The 27,348-nt window shown below is 42.5% G+C and overlaps 1 protein-coding gene across 14 annotated transcripts in view; it reads right to left on the bottom strand.

Annotated features, from left to right (window-relative positions):
• The window catches only part of LOC140895616 (OX-2 membrane glycoprotein-like), a 135,998-nt gene that overhangs the window by 74,377 nt on the left and 34,273 nt on the right, over positions 1-27,348 (bottom strand). For 2 of the 14 annotated variants that reach the window (XR_012154291.1, XM_073305836.1), the window contains one exon: positions 9,955-10,927. The exons of 9 other annotated variants lie outside the window; for them this stretch is intronic. Coding sequence is in view for 4 of the 5 variants with exons in the window: in XM_073305836.1 (XP_073161937.1) it covers positions 10,911-10,927 (17 nt within the window). In the remaining variant the exon portion in view is untranslated. Of the gene's footprint in view, positions 1-9,954; positions 10,928-10,978; positions 11,172-13,869; positions 14,349-19,711; positions 20,904-27,348 lie in introns of those variants that run through there. 3 more of the 14 variants (XM_073305827.1, XM_073305862.1, XM_073305872.1) reach the window with 3 other exon arrangements.

Consider the following 27,348-nt stretch of genomic DNA (forward strand, 5'->3'; position numbering starts at 1 on the left):
CATTAACAGAGATGAATCTGCAGGAGCCACCCTACAAGGGTGCAACTCTCTGATAAGCTTTCACAGCTGAGGTCAGTTGAAACATTCAGACTTTGTGGCAAATAATATTGGGAGAGTGCTCCTGAGGCATGCATCCCAGCTCTTACACAAGATTGAGTGCTCGCTGAAAATTTATGGCCTGATGCTTTGTGCACTTTGTGTGATCATTACCGCCTGTGCACAGTGAGTGCAAAGGGGATACAAATCCTCCCCATGGCTGAATGGTAGCATTTTACATCTGCTTTGCACAGGTATAAACAGCAATACAAAATGTTACACCTCCAAGAGGCACAGCACATAGTGCACTACGGGGCAGTGGGGACAACAGTGGTTTTGAGCCTTGCACCCTCCTAATCCTAGTTTGCTGTGTCTGGGGCCTGTCTAAATTACAGTAACTCCTCAGGATGCCTCATCACATCCTATTGGGCTACATGCTATCACTCTGCCTCCAATATGATCCTCACATCCCCAGAACACCGCCTGCACACTCCTATGCCAGCACTTGCAAGGGCGTCCTAAGAAGGCAACTTCATGGCTGTCTTCCCTAATTCTGGTGCTACAGGACTTCTCCCTCAGGTAGAACCAGGCCTTTTAGAACCACTCTGTGCTGCTTTGGACCTCTTACATGGTGTACGGGGGCCAGAGTGGGGCGGGGGAGTGAAGAGCTCATTTCAGAGTTTGTCATCCAGGTAGATAGCTAATTAGTGCCATCTTCTCTAAAAATTGGAACTATGCTAGTATGACTTCCAGCACCCCGTATTCACACCCTGCACTCCAAAAATCTTTGTACAACATATATCTTGTGAAGTATCATTTGAAAAGTAATAACTCGCTGGTCAGTAATATCATAGTGTACGTAGCAACATAAAGTTATGAATTTCCCCTGCATGAAGTTGATAGCACATGTTCAAACCCTCAGCGCTCCGATTAGGCAGGAATGGTTATGCAGGTCCGTCGTAAACAAAGGAACGTGTGTTCATATCAGTTTATACATAAGAAGTAAAGAAGGTGTGATACTGGGAGACCAAATGCCAGATACTGCCAAGACTTCATTGCTGGAAACCAGTAGTTTTCACCTGTGTGTTACTATGGTTAAGATGGGTATTGGACTTATAACAATGCATTTAGTGTTTAGACTTTATGAAATGTTTGTAAGCTGCTGCACGTATTAATCTCACTTATAATCATTTATCACATGCTATAAGGTAATATTAAAATTTTTGCTTTGTAACAGTAAAAAATGTTTGCTCTGAAACTGTGAACCCACTCAGGAGGGACGATCTTCTGCCCATCAAGCAGGCCTATCCAAACTAAACTGGCCTTTATGGGCCATTAAAATACAACGACTTTGTTAACTGCCCCCTCACACCCAGGAAGAATCTACTGTGCAAAAGGGCTTCTCCCATCAGCTTGAATTCTGGAAGAAGGAAATAAAAATAGCTGACAAGATAATTGTTCATATTTTGCTGTTTGGACTGTCTCAGGGCCGGAGCTTTGAAACAGAAGCAGAGATCCCCACGATCTCCTGCGTTAGCCCTAAAAGACATTCGGAACTGACAGGGGCGAGCAAGCCAACAATCTAAACTTTAGTGCTGTGGACCTGTCCTGGGTGAAGCTTCAGAGGGTCCTTCAAAAAATAAATATAGAACTAGATCTCCCTGTTCCCACAAAGAAAGAAAGTGACTGTGGTTTGGTTAGAAATGTGTCTGGAAAGATGCAGTTAAGGGAAGCACATCTACAGGGGATTGGGGATGGCTTCCAGCCATAGGTCATTAGGTTAGGGCTTTGGAAAGCGTACTTGACCCATGCCAAAATGGCCTTCTCCTGAGAATGACCTGGCATGTGGGTCACAGTGTGGTCACAGAAAGCACTAATCTGCCTATAAGAAGTGAATGCTGATGGCTACTTAGGAGCAAAAGTGATGCACCTCTCTGTGTTTTGTCATTAGAAGCTCTCAATGGCCCTTTTGCGGACTGATGTGGTTACATCAGCAGTGGACTATTTTTCTGGTGAACTGTAAAACCAAGCAACTGACTGCTACCAGTCAGTAAAGATCCCATGTGTTTTTGACAAGAATAGCCACGCTAACCCTGCTGTCCTGGCTAAATGCCAACCTAAGTAATTAAGTTCTGCCTGTCTTTAAAAATACACATCCTGTTGTCGTTTTTAAAGTTAACTCCTCCTTATTCTCCTGCATCTTATTGTGTCGGGAAGCTGATAAAGAATGGCTGCTGTGTCCCATTCTAACCCTGACTGGATTTCAGTGGGTAGGTGAAGAGGTGTGTGGGGGGAGGGAGGGTGTCAGTCAGAGGAGCAAAGCCTCATGGCAGTAAGGTGGAATGTCCAGACAAGGGCAGGTGAAGACAGGAGAGCAGAGGGAGTCAAGGAGATCGGGAAAAGGTCATTTGGGGGGCAGATGGAAAGGGCATTGTGTGGTTATGCAGAAGCCGAGAGGAGGGATAGTGAAAGCTTATGCTTCCTCTTTCTTGGAGGCTGAAAGAAATGCTGATTTGTGCCTCATGGATGGGGGGGTATGACAACGTGAAAGCAGCACATTTACAAAAAGAAAAATGGGTCTTTGTTTTGAGCTGGTGACATGGTTGTTGTTTTTCCCTGCAAATTTAGCTTTGCCCTTGTCTGCTGGGGTTTCTCTGCCAACCCTCTTTAATCACCAATGGCATATGTGGAAATGGAAATTATTATCTCCAAATTGTTATCTGACCTCACCTTCCTGCCTTTATTATGCCACTGAAACGGAAGTGAATTCTCAAACCTCAGAGTTAAAGCATCCCTCAATGGGTGTCAGTCATAAAGACTGAAGAACTGAGAGGGGAAATATCTGTGGGCAGACATCAATGCCTCTGAACAGTACATTTACTGTAATTGAAATAAGCCACTGAGGGGAAAACAGACAATGAACAGACTGATCTACTGCTTCTGAGCAGTAAACATATTGTCACCCACAAAGGAGGGGTGGAACAGTTTCTTAAGGGAGACTGGGGAAGCACATGGGGAAGGGGGATGCTCTGATTGGCTATGTTCTTGTAAAGTCAGGTATAAGGAAAGGAAGGATGGTCAAGCAAACTTCTCCCAGGTCACTTGTGCTTGCTATTTATTGCACAGTGCACTTCAGTTACCAATCAGCAGTACCTCTTGCTCTTTCATTCCTACCCTCCTCTGCCAGTGCAACTCATCATAGTTTATATGTTGCTCTGGTTCTGAGCCCTACGCAGCTCTACCAAATGCATTTCAACTCTAATCCATATCACCTTCTGCTCTTCTAAACCAGGGAAGAAATATTAAGAAAACTGTAATAACAGAAGACAAGGGAAAGAAAAACATATACTCATGACTAACTGCATAGAATCACAGGGCTAGAAGGGACTGCTAGGGTCATCTAGTCTAACACCCTGCCAAGATGCAGGACTTGTTGTGGCTAAACCTTCCAAGACAGATGGTTATCCAGCCTCCTTTGGAAAAACCTCCAGTGAAGGAGCTTCCACAACTTCCGTAGAGTCTGTTCCATTGTCCTACTGTTCTTACAGTTAGCAAGTTTTTCCTGAGATTTAATCTGAATCCACTATGCTGCAGTTTGAACCCATTTCCTGTTGTTCATCCCCCCTGTAGCAAGAGAGAACACCTTTTCTCCATCTTTTTTTATGGCAAACTTTCAAGTATTTGAAGACCGCTATCATGTCGTCGCTTAATATCTTCTTTTCCAAACTAAACATACTCCGTTCCTTCAGCCTTTGCTCATGTGGCTTGCATTCCATCCCTTTGATCATCTTTGTTATTTGCCTCTGGATCCTTTCCAGTTTTTTTACATCCTTTCTATACATGGTGACCAAAATTGGACACCGTACACCAGCTGAGGCCTAGTCAATGCCAAATAGAGCATTCTATCACTTCTTGTGACTTGCATGCTATGCCTCTGTTTATGCAACCTAAAATTGCATTTGCTTTTTTTGCAACAGCATCACATTGCTGACTCATGTTGAGGTTGTGATCCACCACTCCTCCCAGATCCTAGTCAGTGGTGCTGCTGCCAAGCCAGTTATCCCCATTCTGTATTCGTGCATTTGGTTTTTCTTCCTTAAGTGTAGCACCTTACATTTGTCTTTGCTGAATTTCATTTTGTTGTCTATAGTCAAGTTCTCGAATTTATCAAGATCCCTCTGAGTTTTAGCTCTGTCCTCAAAAGTGTTGGTAACCCCCACTAGCTTTGTGTCATCTGCAAATTTGATCAGTATGCTCTCTACTCCTCCATCCAGGTCATTAATAAAGATGTTAAATCACACTGGATCCGGAGCAGATCCCTGTGGAACTTCACTTGAGACTTCCCACCAATCTGACATCATTCCATTAATAGTTACTCCTTGTTTGTGGTTGTTTAACCAATTATGTACCCACTTAATACTAGTTCCGCCAAGCCCACATTTCTCCAGCTTACTTATCAGTATGTCATGTGGCACTGTGTCTAAAGCCTTGTTGAAGTCCAGGTATATTATGTCCTCTGCATTCCTCCGTCCACTGCATACCCCCATCCACCCTGCACCCAGGGGCTGTAGGGACGTGCAGTCACTTCCGGGAGGAGCGCAGGGCCAGGGCAGACAGGGAGCCTGCCTTAGCCCCACTGCACGCCAGACTTTTAGCAACTAAAATCTCCCGGGTTGGCTTCAGTAGCCTCCGGGAGATAGAGCCTGATTCCGGGAGACTCATGGTGAAACCGGGAGGGTTGGCAACTCTAAAGAGACAGCATGTTGACACACTCACTTTCTTCCAACACACACACACTCTCACATACACACTCCCACACCACACACTCTCTCTCTCTGCCCCCCCCCCACATTACTCCCCTTACAACTCCCCCCTTCCATTAAAAAGCAGCTGGCAATCTAGTAGGATGCCCATGGAATGATGGGATTGAGAAACCTGCATCACGTGACGCTGTACCTGCCCCATGTGGCATTGCAAACCCTTCCCAAAGCACCCTGCAGCCACTTGCACAGTGGGATAGCTACCCACAGTGCACTGCTCTCTATGCTGATGCAAGAGCTGCTAGTGTGGATGCGTTCTGCTGACACGAAGAGCATAGTGTGGACACGCAACAGCGATTTAAAGCAGTGGCTGTATGTCAGCATAATTTGTGGTGACAAAACTCTGAAGTGTAGACAAGGCCTAAGACTATGCCACTATCCTTCTAGTAAACTTCATCTAAATGCTAAATGCAGGCCTTTTGATCTAATGACAATTTAGTATAGTTGCATACATAATGTAAAAGTAATATAGACTTACAAGACATGAAAAGGATTTAGGAACTACAGGTTAATTTGGTTACACAGATATACATTTAACAGAACGTAGGTAGATACAATTAACATCTATTCTTGATTTTTATCAGCACAAGAGAATGGCCTGTGTCTGCTAAGCTATTTACATACCTTTGTTACCTCCACATAGTGAATTAACATTTCTTTGAGGTCATGCCCTGAGCTGACTAGCTGTCAGAACCACAGGGACATTTTGCAGAAGACATTAACAGCTGTGGGAGTTTTTTTGAAAAGTCATTAAGTGGGTTAGGGTGCTGCAAGCTCAGAATTCTCCAGGAGTCACCATCTGTCCCTCTCTACTAAGGGCTTATTTACACTACCCAGTTTTGTTGACAAAACTTATGTCAACACCCAAAAGTCGACAAAACAAAAATCGCCAAAGGGTGTTCACACTTGCTCCCTCTGTCGACAGATCACATCCACCCTGGGGACACCATCATCGACAGGGTGAGCAATGCACCGTGGGTATGTATCCCACAGTGCACTCTTGTGGGAAGGAAGAGCTGATCGCTGTGCATCTTGGGATTCTCTCCGAGTTCTCCCACAGCCCCCTCAGCTGCCGAGAGCAGCACCAGGAGTAGCTCTGTGAGCTCTCCGTGCTGAGGAATGGCAAAGCAGCACAGCAGTCTGTCCCCCTCCCCCCGCAACAGCCGTCTGTATTTATATTTAACATAATATTTGTACTGCTTTCTGTATTTTTCACTCCATGCATCTGATGAAGTGGGTTTTAGCTCACGAAAGCTTATGCCCAAATAAATTAGTTAGTCTCTAAGGTGCCACAAGGACTTCTCGTTGTTGTTGCCTGCTGCTGTGTTCCTAGTGCAGAGCAGAACAGGAGAATTCCAATGATCTGCTCTTTGTTTGTTCCCCAAAGGGAGCAGCTTTGAAAGGAGAGGGGCATGCAGAGATCAAAACACTGAGCAGAGCAATCAGGGCAGGCATTGTGGGATACTGTCGGAAGCCAGTTCTGTCAACAAACCAATCAGCAGTGTCTACACTGGCTCTTTGTCGACAATAAAGGAAGGGGGAAAGAGAAAATTCTCTGATAGGGGTGGAAGTTTTTTGTTGCCGAAACTGGGCGTTTTTCGCGACAAAAGTCCCATTGTAGTGTGTACACTCTTGCTGTTTTGTCGCCAAAAGGCAGTTTTTGGTGACAAAACTTGCCAGTGTAGACAAACCCTAACTCTCCATATTCTGTCAGCACAAGGCTCAGACAAGGAAACAATTTCCCCCCTTCATTAATATTTTCAGATAGGGCCCAGGACACTTAAATCCCACTATCTTAACATAGTTTTTTAAAGGGAAGAATGACAGTATTCTACCCCGTATCTGAATTTTCACCATCACAGAAATATCTTCTCAGAGTTGGATTTTTCCCTCTCCCCAAACTGTCTTCTGTCCTTTGAACTGGGAGTTGAATGGGTGTCAGCTCACAGCCGTTTGGTGCAACAGCACATTTAGGTGGCGGGTGCCAGAATCTAAACTTAATCTCTTTTAAAATGAAAGTCAGCAGCCATTATGGCTGTACAAATAACTATTCTTTTACAATTCATCCAAAAGACTGCACCTCCAGCAACACCTTAAAACCATGCTGGGGCTTTGGGTCATTTCTAACTTGTGGGAAAGTACCACCTACTAAGTCATGAACACAGCTCCTTGCAGTGGCTGTGTGTCTCTCTCTGCCAGGTACCAACTTGCTTGGCTTGTTTCTGTTTTGCTCAGATGGAGGAAATGGGATCACGGTATAAAGTAATGTGCAGGCTACTCAGAGAACAAATGCATAGAGCCTTTAATTTTCAAAATAGCTTTATTTGGTCTTTTTTCAGCATAGCTAGAACACAATGATGAATAATAGAATCAATGAATTAGTAAGAGAGGTTTCAGAGTAACAGCCGTGTTAGTCTGTATTCGCAAAAAGAAAAGGAGTACTTGTGGCACCTTAGAGACTAACCAATTTATTTGAGCATGAGCTTTCGTGAGCTACAGCTCACTTCATTGGATGCATACCGTGGAAACTGCAGCAGACTTTATATATACACAGAGAATATGAAACAATACCTCCTCCCACCCCACTGTCCTGCTGGTAATAGCTTATCTAAAGTGATCATCAGGTTGGGCCATTTCCAGCACAAATCCAGGTTTTCTCACCCTCCACCCCCCCCCACACAAATTCACTCTCCTGCTGGTGATAGCCCATCCAAAGTGACAACTCTTTACACAATGTGCATGATAATCAAGTTGGGCCATTTTCTGCACAAATCCAGGTTCTCTCACCCCCTCACCCCCCTCCAAAAACCACACACACAAACTCACTATCCTGCTGGTAATAGCTCATCCAAAGTGACCATTCTCCCTACAATGTGCATGATAATTAAGGTGGGCCATTTCAGCACAAATCCAGGTTTTCTCACATCCCCCCCACCCCCATACACACACAAACTCACTCTCCTGCTGGTAGTAGCTCATCCAAACTGACCACTCTCCAAGTTTAAATCCAAGTAAAACCAGAACATCTGGGGGAGATGGGTAGGAAAAAACAAGGGGAAATAGGCTACCTTGCATAATGACTTAGCCACTCCCAGTCTCTATTTAAGCCTAAATTAATAGTATCCAATTTGCAAATGAATTCCAATTCAGCAGTTTCTCGCTGGAGTCTGGATTTGAAGTTTTTTTGTTTTAAGATAGCGACCTTCATGTCTGTGATTGTGTGACCAGAGAGATTGAAGTGTTCTCCGACTGGTTTATGAATGTTATAATTCTTGACATCTGATTTGTGTCCATTTATTCTTTTACGTAGAGACTGTCCAGTTTGACCAATGTACATGGCAGAGGGGCATTGCTGGCACATGATGGCATATATCACATTGGTGGATGTGCAGGTGAACGAGCCTCTGATAGTGTGGCTGATGTTATTAGGCCCTGTGATGGTGTCCCCTGAATAGATATGTGGGCACAATTGGCAACGGGCTTTGTTGCAAGGATAAGTTCCTGGGTTAGTGGTTCTGTTGTGTGGTATGTGGTTGTTGGTGAGTATTTGCTTCAGGTTGCGGGGCTGTCTGTAGGCAAGGACTGGCCTGTCTCCCAAGATTTGTGAGAGTGTTGGGTCATCCTTTAGGATAGGTTGTAGATCCTTAATAATGCGTTGGAGGGGTTTTAGTTGGGGGCTGAAGGTGACGGCTAGTGGCGTTCTGTTATTTTCTTTGTTAGGCCTGTCCTGTAGTAGGTAACTTCTGGGAACTCTTCTGGCTCTATCAATCTGTTTCTTTACTTCTGCAGGTGGGTATTGTAGTTGTAAGAAAGCTTGACAGAGATCTTGTAGGTGTTTGTCTCTGTCTGAGGGGTTGGAGCAAATGCGGTTGTATCGCAGAGCTTGGCTGTAGATGATGGATCGTGTGGTGTGGTCAGGGTGAAAGCTGGAGGCATGCAGGTAGGAATAGCAGTCAGTAGGTTTCCGGTATAGGGTGGTGTTTATGTGACCATTGTTTATTAGCACTGTAGTGTCCAGGAAGTGGATCTCTTGTGTGGACTGGACCAGGCTGAGGTTGGTGGTGGGATGGAAATTGTTGAAATCATGGTGGAATTCCTCAAGGGCTTCTTTTCCATTGGTCCAGATGATGAAGATGTCATCAATATAGCGCAAGTAGAGTAGGGGCTTTAGGGGACGAGAGCTGAGGAAGCGTTGTTCTAAATCAGCCATAAAAATGTTGGCATACTGTGGGGCCATGTGGGTACCCATAGCAGTGCCGCTGATCTGAAGGTATACATTGTCCCCAAATGTGAAATAGTTATGGGTAAGGACAAAGTCACAAAGTTCAGCCACCAGGTTAGCCGTGACATTATCGGGGATAGTGTTCCTGACGGCTTGTAGTCCATCTTTGTGTGGAATGTTGGTGTAGAGGGCTTCTACATCCATAGTGGCCAGGATGGTGTTATCAGGAAGATCACCGATGGATTGAAGTTTCCTCAGGAAGTCAATGGTGTCTCGAAGGTAGCTGGGAGTGCTGGTAGCGTAGGGCCTGAGGAGGGAGTCTACATAGCCAGACAATCCTGCTGTCAGGGTGCCAATGCCTGAGATGATGGGGCACCCAGGATTTCCAGGTTTATGGATCTTGGGTAGTAGATAGAATATCCCAGGTCGGTGTTCCAGGGGTGTGTCTGTGCGGATTTGATTCTCCAGCGAGAAACTGCTGAATTGGAATTCATTTGCAAATTGGATACTATTAATTTAGGCTTAAATAGAGACTGGGAGTGGCTAAGTCATTATGCAAGGTAGCCTATTTCCCCTTGTTTTTTCCTACCCATCTCCCCCAGATGTTCTGGTTTTACTTGGATTTAAACTTGGAGAGTGGTCAGTTTGGATGAGCTACTACCAGCAGGAGAGTGAGTTTGTGTGTGTATGGGGGTGGGGGGGATGTGAGAAAACCTGGATTTGTGCTGAAATGGCCCAACCTGATGATCACTTTAGATAAGCTATTACCAGCAGGACAGTGGGGTGGGAGGAGGTATTGTTTCATATTCTCTGTGTATATATAAAGTCTGCTGCAGTTTCCACGGTATGCATCCGATGAAGTGAGCTGTAGCTCACGAAAGCTCATGCTCAAATAAATTGGTTAGTCTCTAAGGTGCCACAAGTACTCCTTTTCTTTTAGTAAGAGAGGTAGCTTCAGGTGAGAGAATCATTAAGCAGCAATAACAAAGTCCCTAGCACAACAGTAACTGTCAGCAACTATCTCTAATGGCCTTACAAACACAAAGATGAATACACATTAATGCACATACAAATGCTTGTATCACACTGGGGTATTGAAACAGCTGCAGCTCTGGAAAACTGAAGAGATCTGTCTTTCCTCACACAAATAGATTTGAACTTTGAATCTGAAACAGTTACTTTAGTTTCAAGAAACTCAGCTGCTAAATGTTTCCTGTTGCCTTAATAAATATGCATATAGTGTGTACATAAAACTGTAACCCAGCATGTCTTACAAAAAGTTAAATAACGTGAAACATGACTGATGCAAGAACAAAAGTTAATGGAATAGAATAGCCAAATGCCTTATAGGAAGGTAATAACAGTGCTCTAGATGGGATACAAGGCTTAAACCACTACTGCTCTGTCTGGTTGATGGCTTGTCTTAATACTCATTCACCAGTAGTGCCAGGTAAATGAAGTGTGGCTGGAGCCATGTTGAAGATCAACAGCAAGAGGAGGAATGTAAGGAAGGGAAGCAACAAGTCTTGTGAATGAATTCCATGGACAGATGATCCGGATCCATCAGTCATTCACTGCTGAAAAACCACCTGATCAGCTAGATAGGAGGAAAGAAGCAGGTGGATAGTTGCTGTCCAGTGAGACTGAGACAAATGACATTAGGTTTGTCCCTTATATAACTGAATCTGGTGCCAGGTTTTTTACTTCCTATCTTCTAGCTACTGAGTCTAGGTTGGATCACACTTCCCTTTATTGATGTAACTTTCAGGCCACTCCAGGTCACTGCTTCTAATGCTGAATCAGGTTTGCCAAGGAATGATCCAGTAAATGGGTTAAGATGCTTTAGATTCTAGATGGAAAAAAAAAAAAAAGGGAAGAAAATCTTGTTGATTGTTGAAAGCAAGAAAAGAGGACTGACCGACTGCTTAAAATACAGCAGCAGCTGTAACTAAAGGCTCCCCTAGTCACATTATATTGAGTGTTGGATTTCTTATCCACAGACAGGCTCCCATGTAGCTTGAGTTCCACCTTTATTTCCCTTGCTTACCAGGAAGCATACTTCATCTGGAAATCTCCGTAGCACAGAGAGACATCTAGTGAAAGAATAACACAACTGCCAGTAAATATATAATTATGTAACGTGATCTTTAGGGTTTTACCCAGGACCTATTGACCTAACAACAGGAGCTCTGGTCTGTTAGTTCAAAGACTATACAGACTCAAATCTCTATGAGGTCCAGCCACTAAAGGCAGACAGAGCACCTTAAGGAGTTACAACTACATCTACTCATGCTCGGCAGCTAGGTCTCCATGCAGCAATTGCTTATCTGTTATCAGGTTCCCCTGTGTGGGCTTCAGTATACTTCTGACAGCAGTCTCCTCAATGCCAGGTTTACTACTTTCTCCCAAGGAAGAGGATTCTTAAAAATGAAAGCCTTCTGGAGGCTGTGTTTTGTTTTTTGTTTTCTAACTAGAGAAAGTGCCTTGAGAATCTGTTTCTGAAAGAGGCTCAAAAGAGATGATTCAAAAGTTAATGACTAGAGCATACTCTGTGCCAGTTTTCAGAGTAACAGCCGTGTTAGTCTGTATTCGCAAAAAGAAAAGGAGTACTTGTGGCACCTTAGAGACTAACCAATTTATTTGAGCATAAGCTTTCGTGAGCTACAGCTCACTATGCATCCGATGAAGTGAGCTGTAGCTCACGAAAGCTTATGCTCAAATAAATTGGTTAGTCTCTAAGGTGCCACAAGTACTCCTTTTCTCTGTGCCAGTTATTTCTCTTTTGGCACAAGCTGTCCCGATGGAACACCGTCCTTTTCTGTAGATTCATAACAGTGGTGATGGTGGGGTTGCTGGTTTAACTTGATGGAGCATTTTACCTGTATAATAGATCACTGAATCAAATCCACCCCAGCTCAGTAGTGAGTAGTTACCAGTGGTAGTTACCAACTGATGACTCTCCAGGACCATGAATAAAAATCAGAATAAAAATAAAATAAAACAAACCAAAACACCAGATTTTTAAAATTTAAATTGGAGTTTTATTTTTGAAAACAAACATGTTGAAAATTAAACCTAAAGTTAAGGCCTGTAACAAGGCCAACTGCCTCCTGAGTGACCCCTCATGGCTGGAGATCACTCTGCAGCACCCCACCCACTGTTTCTCCTCTCCTTGAGGCTCCTAAAGAACCACACTTGGGCTTCTCTGAGTTACCACCAACCATGCCCACTTTAATTGAAACAGTTCACAACAATCCTCAGAGTCCCAAAATGACATTCATCACCACAACAGAAAAGTTTATACTTAGCTGTGGCATGTTCTATCACCACCAGAGCTCTTCTTCTGCCCCAATCTGTTCTCCCCTCCCGGCTCAGCCTTCCAGTTCTGGCCTCCAAGCCCAGACCCAATCAGGGTTTCCCACAGAAGGCTCCAAACTCCCCTGATATCAGACATTTCCTGCAAGAGCCTTTCACTTTCTGCAGTTTCCTGATCACCCTCATCCCCAACAGCTTTTTATGGGGAAATCACATGGTTTCCATTCAGTAATCAGGTTTCAGAGTAGCAGCCGTGTTAGTCTGCATCCGCAAAAAGAGCAGGAGGACTTGTGGCACCTTAGAGACTAACACATTTATTTGAGCATAAGCTTTCAGCTTTGAGCATAAGCTACAGCTCACTTCATCGGATGCATGCAGTGGAAAATGCAGTAATCAGGGTGTGCTCACCCCAGGCCCTCCAACCCATAACAGGCAAGCCACACCTTACACGGGCTGAAACATACTATAATCTACTAAAATAATTTTTTTAATTATATGCTGAACCAATGAGCCCTCCTTATATACTGTGAGGACCGAGTCCAAGATTTTGTTTTATATACAGGTTTCAGAGTAGCATCCGTGTTAGTCTGTATTCGCAAAAAGAAAAGGAGACTAGTGGCACCTTAGAGACTAACCAATTTATTTGAGCATGAGCTTTCGTGAGCTACAGCTCACTTCATCGGATGCAACCAATGAAGTGAGCTGTAGCTCACAAAAGCTCATGCTCAAATAAATTGGTTAGTCTCTAAGGTGCTACTTGTTTTATATACAGAATCAATTGGGGGCAAGCCATCTTTAACAAACTTTTGAACTCCAGCTCTATAAATATGGCACAACATGCCATGTACTGCCTTAAGTTTTTATATTATTTTTGGTCTTTAGAACGGAGTGAACTCTGGTAATTTACTTATTTCCAGTTGTTAGTCATTTCAGCCTGTTGTGCACAAAAGATCTGCAGAAACACTTTTAGTTTCACTTTTTTTCTTATGTAATCTATACATTTAAAGTAGTTTTATTTAACTAATTAAAACAATTTTTAAATGCTGATTGATATGTGCATTTTTTAATTCAATTCCAATTTCCATCCAAAAGCAGCTTGATAGAAATCATGGGTAAAAAGTTACCTGGTAAATAAGAAACATATTTTCTACCAATGAAAAAAATGGAGTAATTAAAAATTGAAATATAAAAAGAATATTCAGAGTCTTAATTTCTGAAGGATGGCTACATAGATGGTTAAATCAACGCGCATTAATGTGTATCGTGTATCTGTCTGGTTAAAAAAAAGTCATACCAAATCTAATGCAAAAGCTATATTTAACTATAAATAATCAAATCAACATCTCTGTCTGTGACAGCATCAGCGGCAAGCAATTCCCATCTCATTACATCATGAGGCCTGGGAAACTATACATCTGGGATCAAATTAAAGGTCTGATTTAAGAGTTATTGTACAAAACAAAATTGTATTTGGTTATTCTAAGGACCTACCCAAATATATAGTAAGAAGATTAATTGTATTTTTCTTCCAGAAAATAGCATCCAGACTCTCTGTGCATCATAGGCTAGCTATTATTACACAGTAACTGGCATAATCCTGACTGCTATAGTGCAGGTTGCCAAAGAAACATGTTTTGATAGTTATATCAGCCTTTCCTTAAGAAAATAAGGACAAATGGAAAACATGATTAAAATGGGTGATATAAAGCAAAGTTTTCTATTTGTTGAATTAAATCAACCATGTTCTAAATCAATCCAACTGCTCTCCAGCGGCCTATGAAAAATGACTTGCTATGTTTGCAGTCCATTTCCCAGTGAATAAATATCCTCTCATCACAAAGATCACACAACAAATGGCACCTTGCTGTACAGATACAGTGGCTAAATGGACCCAGCAGAAAGAAGTTCCAGCCAAGTTTTCAGGAACAATATTGGGATACTTTAACTGCTGCTGCCTGTGGATTATTGATAAAGGTTTTAGTCCCGAGGACAATCAAACTGTTACTTTCAAACAGCAATGAGTTCTCCTAAGTAAGTTGTTTTGCATATATAAATACAAACATATTCAATAAATACCCCCAAAACATTGTCTTCTGCTTCCAAACCATCATGACACAAAGTTCACGATATTGCACCACATGATGATGTTACATTACCCGAATACTATCATAGATTTAATAAAGAGAGACCCCAACTTGAACATACAAAACTGGCACAATTACATACACAACCAGAGCAAACAAACACAGTTGTAAGTGCAACTATATATTCACCAGGTGGCACTTTTGAGTGCCAAGTCTACTGTATACTGAAATAACTGGGCAAAAATAAGAAAGCGTGTTCAGAGAAGAGTCAGGGACTATAGCTATATATACAACAGCCTGAATGATCATCTCATCTTAATGGAATTTTAAGCATCTAATTTTAGGTAATCTATTTGCACATGATAGGAATTATTGATTATTTACTGGAATCATTTAGAAAGCTTTGCTTTCCATTTCCTATGAATTCACTCAAGATGATATTATTCTGACCCTAATTTCCTTGGTAGTGCTATCTTTGCGATAAAGGAAGACTAACAACTAATTTTTGGATGAGACTTCATATTTTGGAAAAACGTTATTGCATAATAAAAACAAAAATAAATCTTGCATAATTTGTGTGCAATTCAGATGAAAACAGCTGTTTTAAAACAAATATTCCCTTGCAGCATTTGCAGCCTACACATTGCCACTTCGAGAGTTTGAAGGTGAGATTGAAAATAAACAAAAGCTAAATCAATGTTATTGTAAACAAACAGAATAGAATAAACAGTGAAAAGCAAATGCGGTATTGAATTTTCCCTATTTTTCAATAATGCAAGCTATTACTAGTAGCACATAGATAAGAACATTTGTTCAAAGTACATATACCTAATTTTTCAAATTTTACTCACAATATTGGGAGTCCAGCTTGAGACACCTAAAAGGAATCTGATTTTCAGAGGGCAGTGCTCAGCTCTTCTGAAAATCGGGTGTCAGAGCCAGGCGGTAGGCAGCCAGATCTAGTGGTTAGCAACCTGATTCAGGAGTGTCATGTTCATGTTACCAGGAATCAGGCAGGAGCCAGTCAAATTAACCCCAAGAAGGTTAGACAATATTTGGGTCACCAGGAGTCAAGCCAAGGTCAGGATACCAGGAATCAAGCAGGTCAGAGTCTGTAGCATGAGGCAAGAGGGCTGTAGTGAGTGGAGTGGCCTCCCTCCAGACTTGAGAGTGAGGGACCATTCCACTCCCCGTGATGGGCAGAACCAAACCCTCCCCACCCCCTGCCGGAAGTAGCGGGGTACAACAGGAAGTATAAAAGGGTGGGCCCTGCAGCACAGTTGAGGCTGCACAAGGGAAGGAAGCAGATGTCTCTTCTAGGCAGGTTGACCCTTCTGCAGGACCCTAGTCCAGCAGCCGAGCAGACCAGAACTCTACTGAATGAAGAGGACCCCAAGGAGTAGCTGAAGAGGCTGCTGCCCCACTATGAGAAAACGAGACAGAACCCCAGCTCGATGGAGCAACGCTGACTAGCTGGAGTAGGAAGTAGCCCTGGGGAACCAGACTTCAGCCAGACTGTGTTGCCAGGAAGCCAAGCAGCGGATTTTGGTTTCCCTGCCAACCCAGGGGTGGGACTACTCACCACTAATAGGGCCCTGGGCTGGGATCCAGTGAAATAGGGTGGGGTTGGGTCCTTCTACCCCTTTTGCTGCTACCCCACACCTAGGGATTGGTAGCACACTCACCCTAGCCCTGAAGGCCTATACCTTGATTGTTGGTTGCCCCAGCCAGGAGGTTGTGGGCTCTAGATTATTGATTGCTGTCTGTCTTAGCCAGGAAGCTCAGGGCTAAAGACTGCTTATTGCTCTGCCCCGCTTGGGGGCCAGAGCCCCTCTGACATTATCTGATTAAAATGTGACCATGTAGATTAGTGTTACTACAACTGTTATACAATTATACAACAAAGCTTGTGCACAGTATGTCATGTAAGGTGTCTAAAAAATTATGGTTTGCTGAACATGATTATCCTATTTGTATCATGTATCGCTTTTGTTTCTGGAGTTATGTATATTGACTATGTACCTGTATTTCAAATGTGTTTGCTCCTGTGGTAAGACCCACAAGGTATTTAGCCATCACATTGTGAAGGGACTATTAAAGTTGAATGGCCCATCAAAGAACACTTAACTCACAATGGGCCATGGCAGAAGCTCATCTACACCTAATGGACTTTCCTGTGGATATTCTAGCTAGAGTATGGGTGATGGTTCCTGCTATGACTCAGCGGCGCATGCAAAGGCCTGTGTTGAGACCATGTGACACTAAACACCATCGTGTTACCTGAATTTTTCCACAAGCTGTGCGGAGGGCTTTGTTTGAAACAGTGGCTTTCCCTCCATATAAACTAGGGCAGAAACTATAAAAGGCCCAAGAAACATCTCCATTTTGCCTCTTACCTGATCTGATCTCTGGACTATGAACTTATGCTAATGGGAGTATTCTAACCAAGGGACTGCAGACCTTCCAGATAATTGGGAGCAACCAGAGATTTAACCAGTTAGCAGTTTATGCCATCACTGCTTCAAGAACTCTTTGCAACACTAAAGCTCACCATCTCTACTATGACACTGATTTCACAGCTGTACTCATATCTGTTTGTATAATCTTTTAACCAATACCCTCTTTTATTTTTTTAAAATTTTAGTTTAATTAAGAATTGGCTGTAAGCATGTATTTGAGTAAGATCTGAAATATTCATTATCCTGGAAGGTAATGGATCTGATCCTTTCGGATTGATTGAACTTTCATATTTGACATGGCTGTCTGGCGGGAACCCAAGGGCTGGGTTGCTTTTAAGGAAACTGTGTTTTGGCTTCTGTGTAACCAATAAGGTATTATAGAAGTTGTTTTGTGGCTAGCTTGGAGGATCTAAGTATTGGAATGACCACCAGCTTTGGGGATTGTCTGCCCCTTTCTTTGCAGTTTGCCCTAATAGAGTTACCTCAGTGTGGCTCCCCTGGGACTCTGGTCACAGCCTTAGACTCTTAACTGTTATTTGACCACCCAGGAGGCTGTGAGCTATAGACTACTTGTTGCTTGGCCACAGCCAGAGGGGCCTGAGCCCGACTACTGTTGCCACATGCAATGAGGTGGAATGGCCTCCCTCCCCACTTGAGAGTGAGGGATCACTAGAGTGTCCATACAATAACCAGATAGTGCCTAGTAGTGCAACCAATTTCCTGTACCTCTCTTTGTGTTTAAATAGGAAGCCCTGACCAATCAGAGGTCCTGTTGTTCCTCAAGCAGGCCCAAGGGAAGCCTCCCTCATGTAACTTCAGGTTGTATGGTTGCTCCACCTGGTCAGTTGGGAAGAAGCTGCTGGCTGAGAGCAGGGAGATAGCACTCAGTTGGGAACCTCACAGACTCAGGTTCAAAAGCCACAGGGTCATGACATCAGGCCCCCATAAGGTGATGCAAACTGGGCACCAAAAAATAGGCACCCAAAATCATGAGTCAATTTTGACCATGATTTTAAAGTTGCACAAATAACTTGATATGACAAAATACCTGTATTGCCAACTATCATGGGTTTTTTTTAAATTTTTTTATTAGTGCCAGAATTTTAGAGCATTCTGGAGCCCATCTCACGATGATGCAAGAAGCTCCAGGTGCCTTGCAAATTTTTGCCCTGCCAGAATCCAGCAGAGTCTCTACTCTCGTTCTCCATTCTCAAAGGAGGGGAGAGGATGCAAAGAGCCCATCAGCTCAGTGAGGCTCCACTCCCTCCTCCCTGCCTGTGAGCAACCCAGACAGAACTGTGCCTCCCCTCCTTGCCCCTCCCCCTGCTGCATCCAGCCTGGGAAGAGGTAGAGGGGGGTGAAGAGGCACTGGAGCTGCGCCCCCCACTCTAGAAAGGGGAGAGGGAACCCCTCTGCTGTCAGCCTACATCTAGAAAAAGTAGGGTCAAGAACCCCAGGTGGGACAGAGATGAGGCTGGGCTGAACTGATGGGGAATGTGGGCTGGGTGCAGACTGAACTTTTGGACAGGGCTGGGGGACAGGATTAATTGCTGGGCAGGGAATGGGCCGATGTCGGGGTGAGATCTCATGCAGCGGGGGCCAAAATCACGTTACCCAATACATTTAGGAGAGTGAGCAATGGTAATTGTCACACACACACAGGAGATGGGCAGGAGGTGTTCAAAATCAAAAGATGGAAAAAATAATATCATGTTTTAAAATCTCATTAGTTTGCGGGGGGGTCTAATTCAGGGGTTTTGATCTCGAGGTTAGCAACAGTGAAATACACACAACAAAAAGACACCTGACAAAAGTAACTATAGTGGGAATAGTTTACAACTACATCTGATGTTTCATCCACTGAGTTGACGTCTGATTCACTGTAAATATTTATTCCAATAACAAACAACTTATTCAGAGGGAGACCCACCTTTAGATAAGAAACTACATAAAATCTGACAGCCCAAGGCTGCCAAATAAACTGATCTAGAAATCCTATTGTATCATGAGTTTTCACAATTTATGTAGATAAAAGAGACCGAAATTGAATGGTTACTCTCCTTACATGGCAGAGCCAGCGTTAGCATTTCAAAGATCACGTGCAAATAATTTCTGTGAGGAATTAAATAGGGATTTGTAAGAGTGAAACAACTGTTCATATGTTAAGGTCATGTTAATTTTTTCCTCCATATCAATAAAATAAAGCTTTCAAAGGCCAGTGATTTTGAATATGGCTACATGATTTGAATGAACAGCCGAAAGGAGCTATTAGAAATCATTTTACACCATGAAATGACACAAATGAGGTGTGGGAGGCAATTATGTGAAATTCCCCCCTGTGCAGAGAGCCAACAGATGGCTCATTTTGAAGACTATGTACTGGCCCTTTGCACACAAGAGAATTTCTCTCTTGGTTACTGAGTTACTATGTAGCTGGGAGCACAACAGACTCTTTCTTCTGTAACAGATAAAATCTGAAAGGTTTCATGTGTCCACACTTAGATATACACAACTGCATGTACAGCCAATACAATTAGTTTCAGTTGTACTTGGTCCTCCAGGAAATAAATGCAATTGCCCATGGAATTTTGCATACACACGGTCAAATTCTGGTTTTGGTCACACAAGTATAAATCTGGAGAACCACGATGGACTGAAACTGAGGAACTCTACATTTAGAGAGGTGTAACTCACAGAAGAACGATGAAAAAGCAATCAGGTTCTTAAAAGAAGAATTTTAATTGAAGAAAAAGTAAAAGAATCACCTCTGTAAAATCAGGATGGTAAATACCTTACAGGATAATCCGATTCAAAACATAGAGAATCCCTCTAGACAAAACCTTAAATTACAAAAAGACACAAAAACAGGAATATCCATTCCATTCAGCACAACTTATTTTATCAGCCATTTAAACAAAACAGAATCTAATGCATATCTAACTAGATTGCTTATTAACCCTTTACAGGAGTTCTGACCTGCATTCCTGCTGATACTGGCAGATGCATGAGTAATCCTGCATTCGTAATTCTTCTTTTAAAAATAACTCTAAGTACAAGTAGAGAGCAGTATGGGCATAGTGTATTATTAAACCAAGAACAGTTCATAAATACTCTTACTTTTGTGTTGTGCAATGTTTATCCTTGGATAGGGCGGGGAGGATTTGAGTAACTTAATTACCACAAAATTACCCCTTTAATTATACCATACGTCACTGTGAGGGATTGTTGTAATGGCTTTCTTTGTGTTTTGTAAGATTATTTTCCACATGGATCCAAACCAACTCACTGTGGCAAAATGTATTTCTGGAATTGCAGAATATTCATCTGTCCACAACCAAAATACTCTCCCCTTTACAAGAAAGCCACACCAGACTAAACAACGGCAATTCTAAAACAAGACTCCAGGGTCAGGACTCTAGTGGCAATGAGACATTCTGACTGTGATATTCTGCCACCCTGGAAATACAGTAGGACTTCAGAGTTACGAACACCTTGGGAATGGATGTTGTTTGTAACTCTGAAATATTCATAACTCCAAACAAAACATTATCATTGTATTTTAAAAGTTTACAACTGAACACTGACTTAATACAGTGGGTTCTCCTTTCAGGTGAATTTTCAGTGTCAGACCTGCTGGGTCATTCTCAAACCAAAAACCCGGGCTAAACCTTCCAGTCAGGGGCAATTACTACGTACCAGCAGTAGTGCCACATCAGACACTTCGGCATAGATTTCACAATCCATTTTTGCCTACAACAACTAAATCTTCAGCACTTTTAATCACAGTGCTGCAAAATAGCATTGAGACAACAGAGGAGTAATTCTGAAAATAAGTACTAGACATTTACATGAGTAAGAAGTTAATCAAGACAGTGTGTTCCATTCTTCCAGGGAAGAATTGGTAGGGGAAGTAGAAGTGGGTGGCAACCTGGGCAGCAGTGACCATGAGATGGTTGAGTTCAGGATCCTGACAAAAAGAAGAAAGGAGAGTAGCAAAATACAGACTCTGGACTTCAGAAAAGCAGACTTACACTCCCCTAAGGAACTGATGGGCAGGATCCCCTGGGAGGCTAATATGAGGGGGAAAGGAGTCCAGGAGAGTTGGCTGTATTTTAAAGAAGCCTTATTGAGGGTGCAGGAACAAACCATCCCAATGTGCAGAAAGAATAGCAAATATGGCAGGCGACCAGTGTGGCTTAACAGTGAAATCTTCTGTGAGCTTAAACTCAAAAAGAAAGCTTACAAGAAGTGGAAATTTGGACAGATGACTAGGGAGGAGTATAAAGATATTGCTAGAGCATACAGGGGTATAATCATAGAATGTCAGGGTTGGAAGGGCCCTCAGGAGGTCATCTAGTCCAACCCCCTGTTCAAAGCAGGACCAATCCCCAATTTTTGCCCCAGATCCCTAAATGGCCCCCTCAAGGATTGAACTCACAACCCTGGGTTTAGCAGGCCAATGCTTAAACCACTGACCTATCCCTCTCACCTAATCAGGAAGGCCAAGGCACAATTGGAGTTGCAGCTAGCAAGGGTTGTGAAGGGTAACAAGAAGGGTTTCTACAGGTATGTTAGCAACAAGAAGGTGGTCAGGGAAAGTGTGGGACCCTTACTGAATGGCAACATAGTGACAGATGATGTGGAAAAAGCTGAAGTACTCAATGCTTTTTTTGTCTCGGTCTTCACAGACAAGGTCAGCTCCCAGACTGCTGCATGGGCAACACAGTATGGGGAGGAGGTGAGCAGCCCTCAATGGTGAAAGAACAGGTTAAGGACTATTTAGAAAAGCTGGACACACACAAGTCCTTGGTCCGGATCTAATGCATCCAAGAGTGCTGAGGGAGTTGGCTGATGTGATTGCAGAGCCATTGGCCATTATCTCTGAAAACTCATGACTATCGGGGGAGGTCCCGGACAATTGGAAAAAGGCAAATATAGTGCTCATATTTAAAAAAGGGAAGAAAGAGAACCTGGAGAACTACAGACCGGTCAGCCTCACTTCAGTCCCCAGCAGGTCCTCAAGGAATCCATTTTAAAACACTTGGAGGAGAGGAAGGGGATCAGAACAGTCAACATGGATTCACCAAGGGCAAGTCATGCCCGACCAACCTGATTGCCTTCTACGATGATATAACTGGCACTGTGGATATGGGGAAAGCGATGGATGTGATATATTTTGACTTTAGCAAAGCTTTTTGATATGGTCTCCCTCAGTATTCTTGCCAGCAAGTTAAAAAAGTATGGATTGGATGAATGGACTATAAGGTGGATAGAAAACTTGCTAGATTGTCGGGCTTAATGGGTAGTGATAAACGGCTTGATGTCTACTTGGCAGCTGGTATCAAGCGGAGTGCCCCAGGTGTCAATCCTGGGGCCGGTTTTGTTCAACATCTTTATTAATGATCTGGATGATGGGATTAATTGCACCCTCACCAAGTTTGCAGATGACACGAAGATGGGGGGAGAGGTAGATAAACTGGAGGATAGGGATAGGTTCCAGAGTGACCTAAACAAATTGGAGGATTGGGCCAAAAGAAATCTGATGAGGTTCAACAGGGACAAGTGCAGAGTCCTACACTTAGGAAGGAAAAATCCCATGCACTGCTACATGCTGGGGACCGACCAGCTAAGCAGCAGTGCTGCAGAAAAGGACGTTGGGATTACAGTGGATGATAAGCTGGCTATGAGTCAGCAGTGTGCCCTTGTTGCCAAGAAGGCTAACGGCATATTGCGCTGCATTAGTAGGAGCATTGCCAGCAGACCGAAGAAAGTGATTATTCCCCTCTATTTGGCACTGGTGAAGCCACACCTGGAGTATTGCATCCAGTTTTGGTCCCCTCACTGCAGAAGGGATGTGGACAAATTGGAGAAAGTCCAGCGGAGGGCAGCAAAAATTATTAGGGGGCTAGGGCACATGACTTATGAGAAGAGGCTGACGGAAATAGGGTTATTTAGTCTACAGAAGAGAAGAGTGAGGGGAGATTTGATAGCAACCTTCAATGACCTGAAGGGGGGTTCCAAAGAGGATGGAGCTAGGCTGTTCTTAGTGGTGACAGATGACAGAACAAGAAGCAAGTTGAAGTGGGGGAGGTCTAGGTTGGATATCAGGAAACACTATTTCACCAGGAGGGTGGTTAAGCACTGGAATGGGTTGCCTAGGGAGGTGGTGGAATCTCCATCCTTAGAGGTTTTTAAGGCCCGGCTTGACAAAGCCCTGGCTGGGATGATTTAGTGGGTGTTGGTCCTGCTTTGTATAGGGGATTGGACTAGATGGCCTCCTGAGGTCCCTTCCAACCCTGTGATTCTATGATTCATTCAGTGAGGTTTAAATGATTAACTAGACATGCAAAATAAAAGAAATCACATCACAACCTGCTACTTTAGAACCAAGCCTGGCTACACAATAATCTCAACAGGGTTGGTGGAAATTTTTTCATCAAATCTGTTCTATGATGGAAAATTGGGTTTTCAAATAAATGAATTTTTTAGCAAAAAAGTGTCTGCTTTCTGCTGAAAATTTTGGGGATTTTTTTGGTAGAAAAATGGAATGTCCAAAAATCTGAAAAAAAAATCAGTTCTGAAATGCCAGTGTGATGTATTATGTGAGTTGCAGTTTGGTTCCCTCATATTTCTGATCTCCTGGATGGGCCAGGCTTCCCAACTGGACTTCATCTCCCATGATGCATTGTGGCCATGCAACTGCATGAAGCACTGCCTCATTTTACTAAGAGAGGAGACTGTGGTGCCTAATGGGAAATGTAGTACAGCCAGAGAACCAAGTCTGTAGAGAGAACAGGAGCATGAAACATCTGAACTACAATTTCGATGAGACGAGGCTGGCAAATTAAATATTTTGATTTTTGGCCAGAACATTTCAGTTTTCGATTTTCACTGAAAACTCTAAATTTTCCATTGAAAAAACCCTCCATTTTCTGACCAGCTGTATGTCTCAGTAACTTGCTCTTGATTTTTGTCTGTACATGAGAGAGAATATGTATGAGCACTGAATACTGTTCAAAAGCTGCAGTTCTCAAATTGTGGAGCCTTGGCTGGTGGACCACAGAATTCAACTTTTTGATAAATACACACCTGTGGTATTAAAAGAGGAATGATCTGCAGTATGAGAGAGCTGGAAAACCTCTGGCTATGTTACTTATGACAATTTGAAACATCTTGCTCAATTTCTCTCTCTGGGAGTAGCACAGATAGGATAAAAATTACAAGGGCTATAAAGTCATGTCATTTAGAACATAAACTGATCAGCAGCTGGGGTCAAGAGGATATTCTCCCCCACCCCACATGTTACAGTATGGATGTTTAACACCTCTCTCTGGAGAATCCAGCATTGACCACTCTCAGAGACAGGACAGTACAAAAGATGGTTGAAAAACTGTCAAAGGAACAGTTTTCTGACGGAAAAGGTAGTGTCATCAAAATTGAAACGCTGTATGAGAATGTCTCAATTTTGACAAACATTTTTGATGGAAGACAGTTGAAATTAATGGTTTTGACTTTCTTGTTCTGTTAACATCAATGTTTCATTTAGTTTTACTTTACAGTAAAATATTGATTTTAATATTATATACCTATATTTTATATTTGTATTTATATTAGAATGTATCCATAGTATTGAAAGGAAACAATTCAATGTTTCTGAGTGACTCTTAGTGTCTACACTGTAATTTTTAGCCCCGCAGCCTAAGCCTCAGAAGTCTGAGTCAATTGAACCAAGTTCTGAGACTCAGTGCTGTGGGTTTTTTATTGCAATGTAGACACACTCACAGTGTTCTCAGCCAAGACCCTACATCTGTTGGATCAGCTCCCTCTGAGAATCTACCATGCCTTCAGGGAATGATGCAAGTCTTTTAACTAATTAGGCTTGAACAAGAGTCTGCTGTAGAACAGTAATTTTACTAAATCATCCTTCTGTATGCTGATGTTTTGTATTTCTTTTTAATTACTGTAATGTACTCAGATACAATAGTGGTGGATATCATGGAAATATTTAAGTAAGAGCTTCTGGGGCAGAGAGTCTATTTTATAAATCTAGAGATATGTCAAGCACACCCCCACTCATTTCACCTGTTTATGGAAAGCCTTGTCCATCTGTGGTTTATAAATGACCGACTTGCAAACATTACGCTTCCAGCAACGTAAGGAAGACAGCCTGATATCTTTGTTCATCTCACGTGACACTTAAAATTTTTATTCTTGCTAGAGCTGTAAAACACAAATTCTTGCTTTTGGCAAAATCGGGGGTAAGAGGGGATACTTTTCTCTCCAAGTTTTGATGAGAAAAAACAAAACCATTTTCATTCACACCTCATATATATTTTTGGGAAATATGAGGTGGTAAAAAGCTAATTTTGCACAGAATAGTGTGGAGCTGATTTGGTGAAAAAAAGCAAAATTTTTAAAATTCACAATTTTGCCTTTGGATGTAAGTTTGCCATTTTTCCAGCAAAAAGCCATATCATGGCAAGTAGGTAAGAACCTTTGTCCTGGATCAAATTAATGAATACACAAGTAAACATCCATTTTCAATCTCAACTACAAAGCAAAATTTGGTGGGTTAACTCAGATAAGTCTAAGTGAGTGGCAGCATATCAAGAGGGAGTCAAAATTTTGGCAAACTTACACCTTCTACATTCTCCGGCCTACGTCCCGGATGCCAGTGGACACTTAACAGACTGCTTTACTTAGGCTTGGTCTACACCTAAAAATTTTACTGGTATTACTATTTTGGTTAAGGATGTGATTTTTTTTAACTGACATATTTATATCAGTAAAAGTCTTAGTGTGGACATAATTATGCTGATATAAAGGTGGTTTATACTGGGATAGTCATTCCCCTTTCGGTACAGGAACAGCTATACCAATATAAAACACACATATAAAACAAATGCATCCATACAAGGAGGATTGTAATTCTTTAACTATACTGTTATAATTAAGGTTGCACAACTTTCTAGTATAGACAAGCTGTTAGATGCACACTCACTTACTTTTGTGTAACTTACAAACCCTCTTAAAAGTCACCTTTGAATATGGGTCTAAATTTGCACAGCAAGACGAAACAGCATCCCTTTGCTAACCCACTTACTCCTATGACAATAGAATTATTACATATTTAGGGTGAAATGATGCTTCAATGGAAATCCATGTGAATTTTGTCATTAACTTCTATCAGACTAGGTTTTGGCCCTAGTAAATCTGAGGCTATTCTGCTGTGCAATCAATTTCACTGCTTATCCGTCCACTATGGCATATTCTGTAGTCATTCCAGTGGAAGACATGAAAAGTCTGTTTTGGGGCTACCAATCGGAGAAAGTCCAGTGGTTTCTTTCTAAGCCACAAAGATGCAATGCTTCTTCATATGATCTCAGCCATTAGTTATGCCAAACTAGAGGGGAAAATCTCATAAAATCAGAATTTCTTGGCAGACGCTTTTGTTACTTGATTGGAGAGTTTAGCTAAGAGAACATTAAATCCAACCTTTTCCTCCTCAGAAGAGATTTATATCAAGTTTTGCATGAGTTCACCTTTATTCCAGCATGGTTTGCCAAAGTCCCTAGTGAGGACACACAGGTTAAATTTAGCAGCATAGAAGATGGAAGTCTGGCAGATTATAAAACAGTATGTTGTCATCATAAGACAATTACATCATCTGGTCGGCAGTATCAAGTGAACAGCGTTGTTAGGGCTGCATCCATGCTTGGCTGAGCGTGAAGCTTCAAGCTTGTAGATGCTGTAGCCTTAACACTTAAGACTAGAAATATTTGGAACATTTCTGACAAAATAAAATTTAGACAAATTACGCTTGTAACAGGTTAGCCTGCCAATTTAAGGGTGAGAGGCCCAGGATAGACAGCCCTGTTCAGCTAGCCCCACCTTGCCACACCTGTACTGGGTGTAGGATTTAAAGGGGAGGAAGGCCAGCAGTTAGGGGCTGGGAAGGTTGGCCTGGGCCCAGGCCCAGATAGGGTGTCATAAATATAAAGGGAAGGGTAAACACCTTTAAATCCCTCCTCGGCAGAGGAAAAACCCTTTCACCTGTAAAGAGTTAAGAAGCTAAAGATAACCTTGCTGGCACCTGACCAAAATGGCCAATGAGGAGACAAGATATTTTCAAAGCTGGAGGGGTGGGGGTGGAACAAAGGGTTCTCTCTGTCTGTGTGTGGCTTTTGCTGGGACCAGAGCAGGAATGCAGGTCAGAACTCCTGTAAAGCGTTAATAAGCAATCTAGTTAGATATGCGTTAGATTCTGTTTTATTTAAATGGCTGATAAAATAAGCTGTGCTGAATGGAATGTATATTCCTGTTTTTGGTTCTTTTTGTAACTTAAGGTTTTGCCTAGAGGGATTCTCTATGTTTTGAATCTGATTACCCTGTAAGGTATTTACCATCCTGAT

Source organism: Lepidochelys kempii, chromosome 1 (assembly GCF_965140265.1).
Source record: "Lepidochelys kempii isolate rLepKem1 chromosome 1, rLepKem1.hap2, whole genome shotgun sequence".
Taxonomy (NCBI): domain Eukaryota; kingdom Metazoa; phylum Chordata; order Testudines; family Cheloniidae; genus Lepidochelys; species Lepidochelys kempii.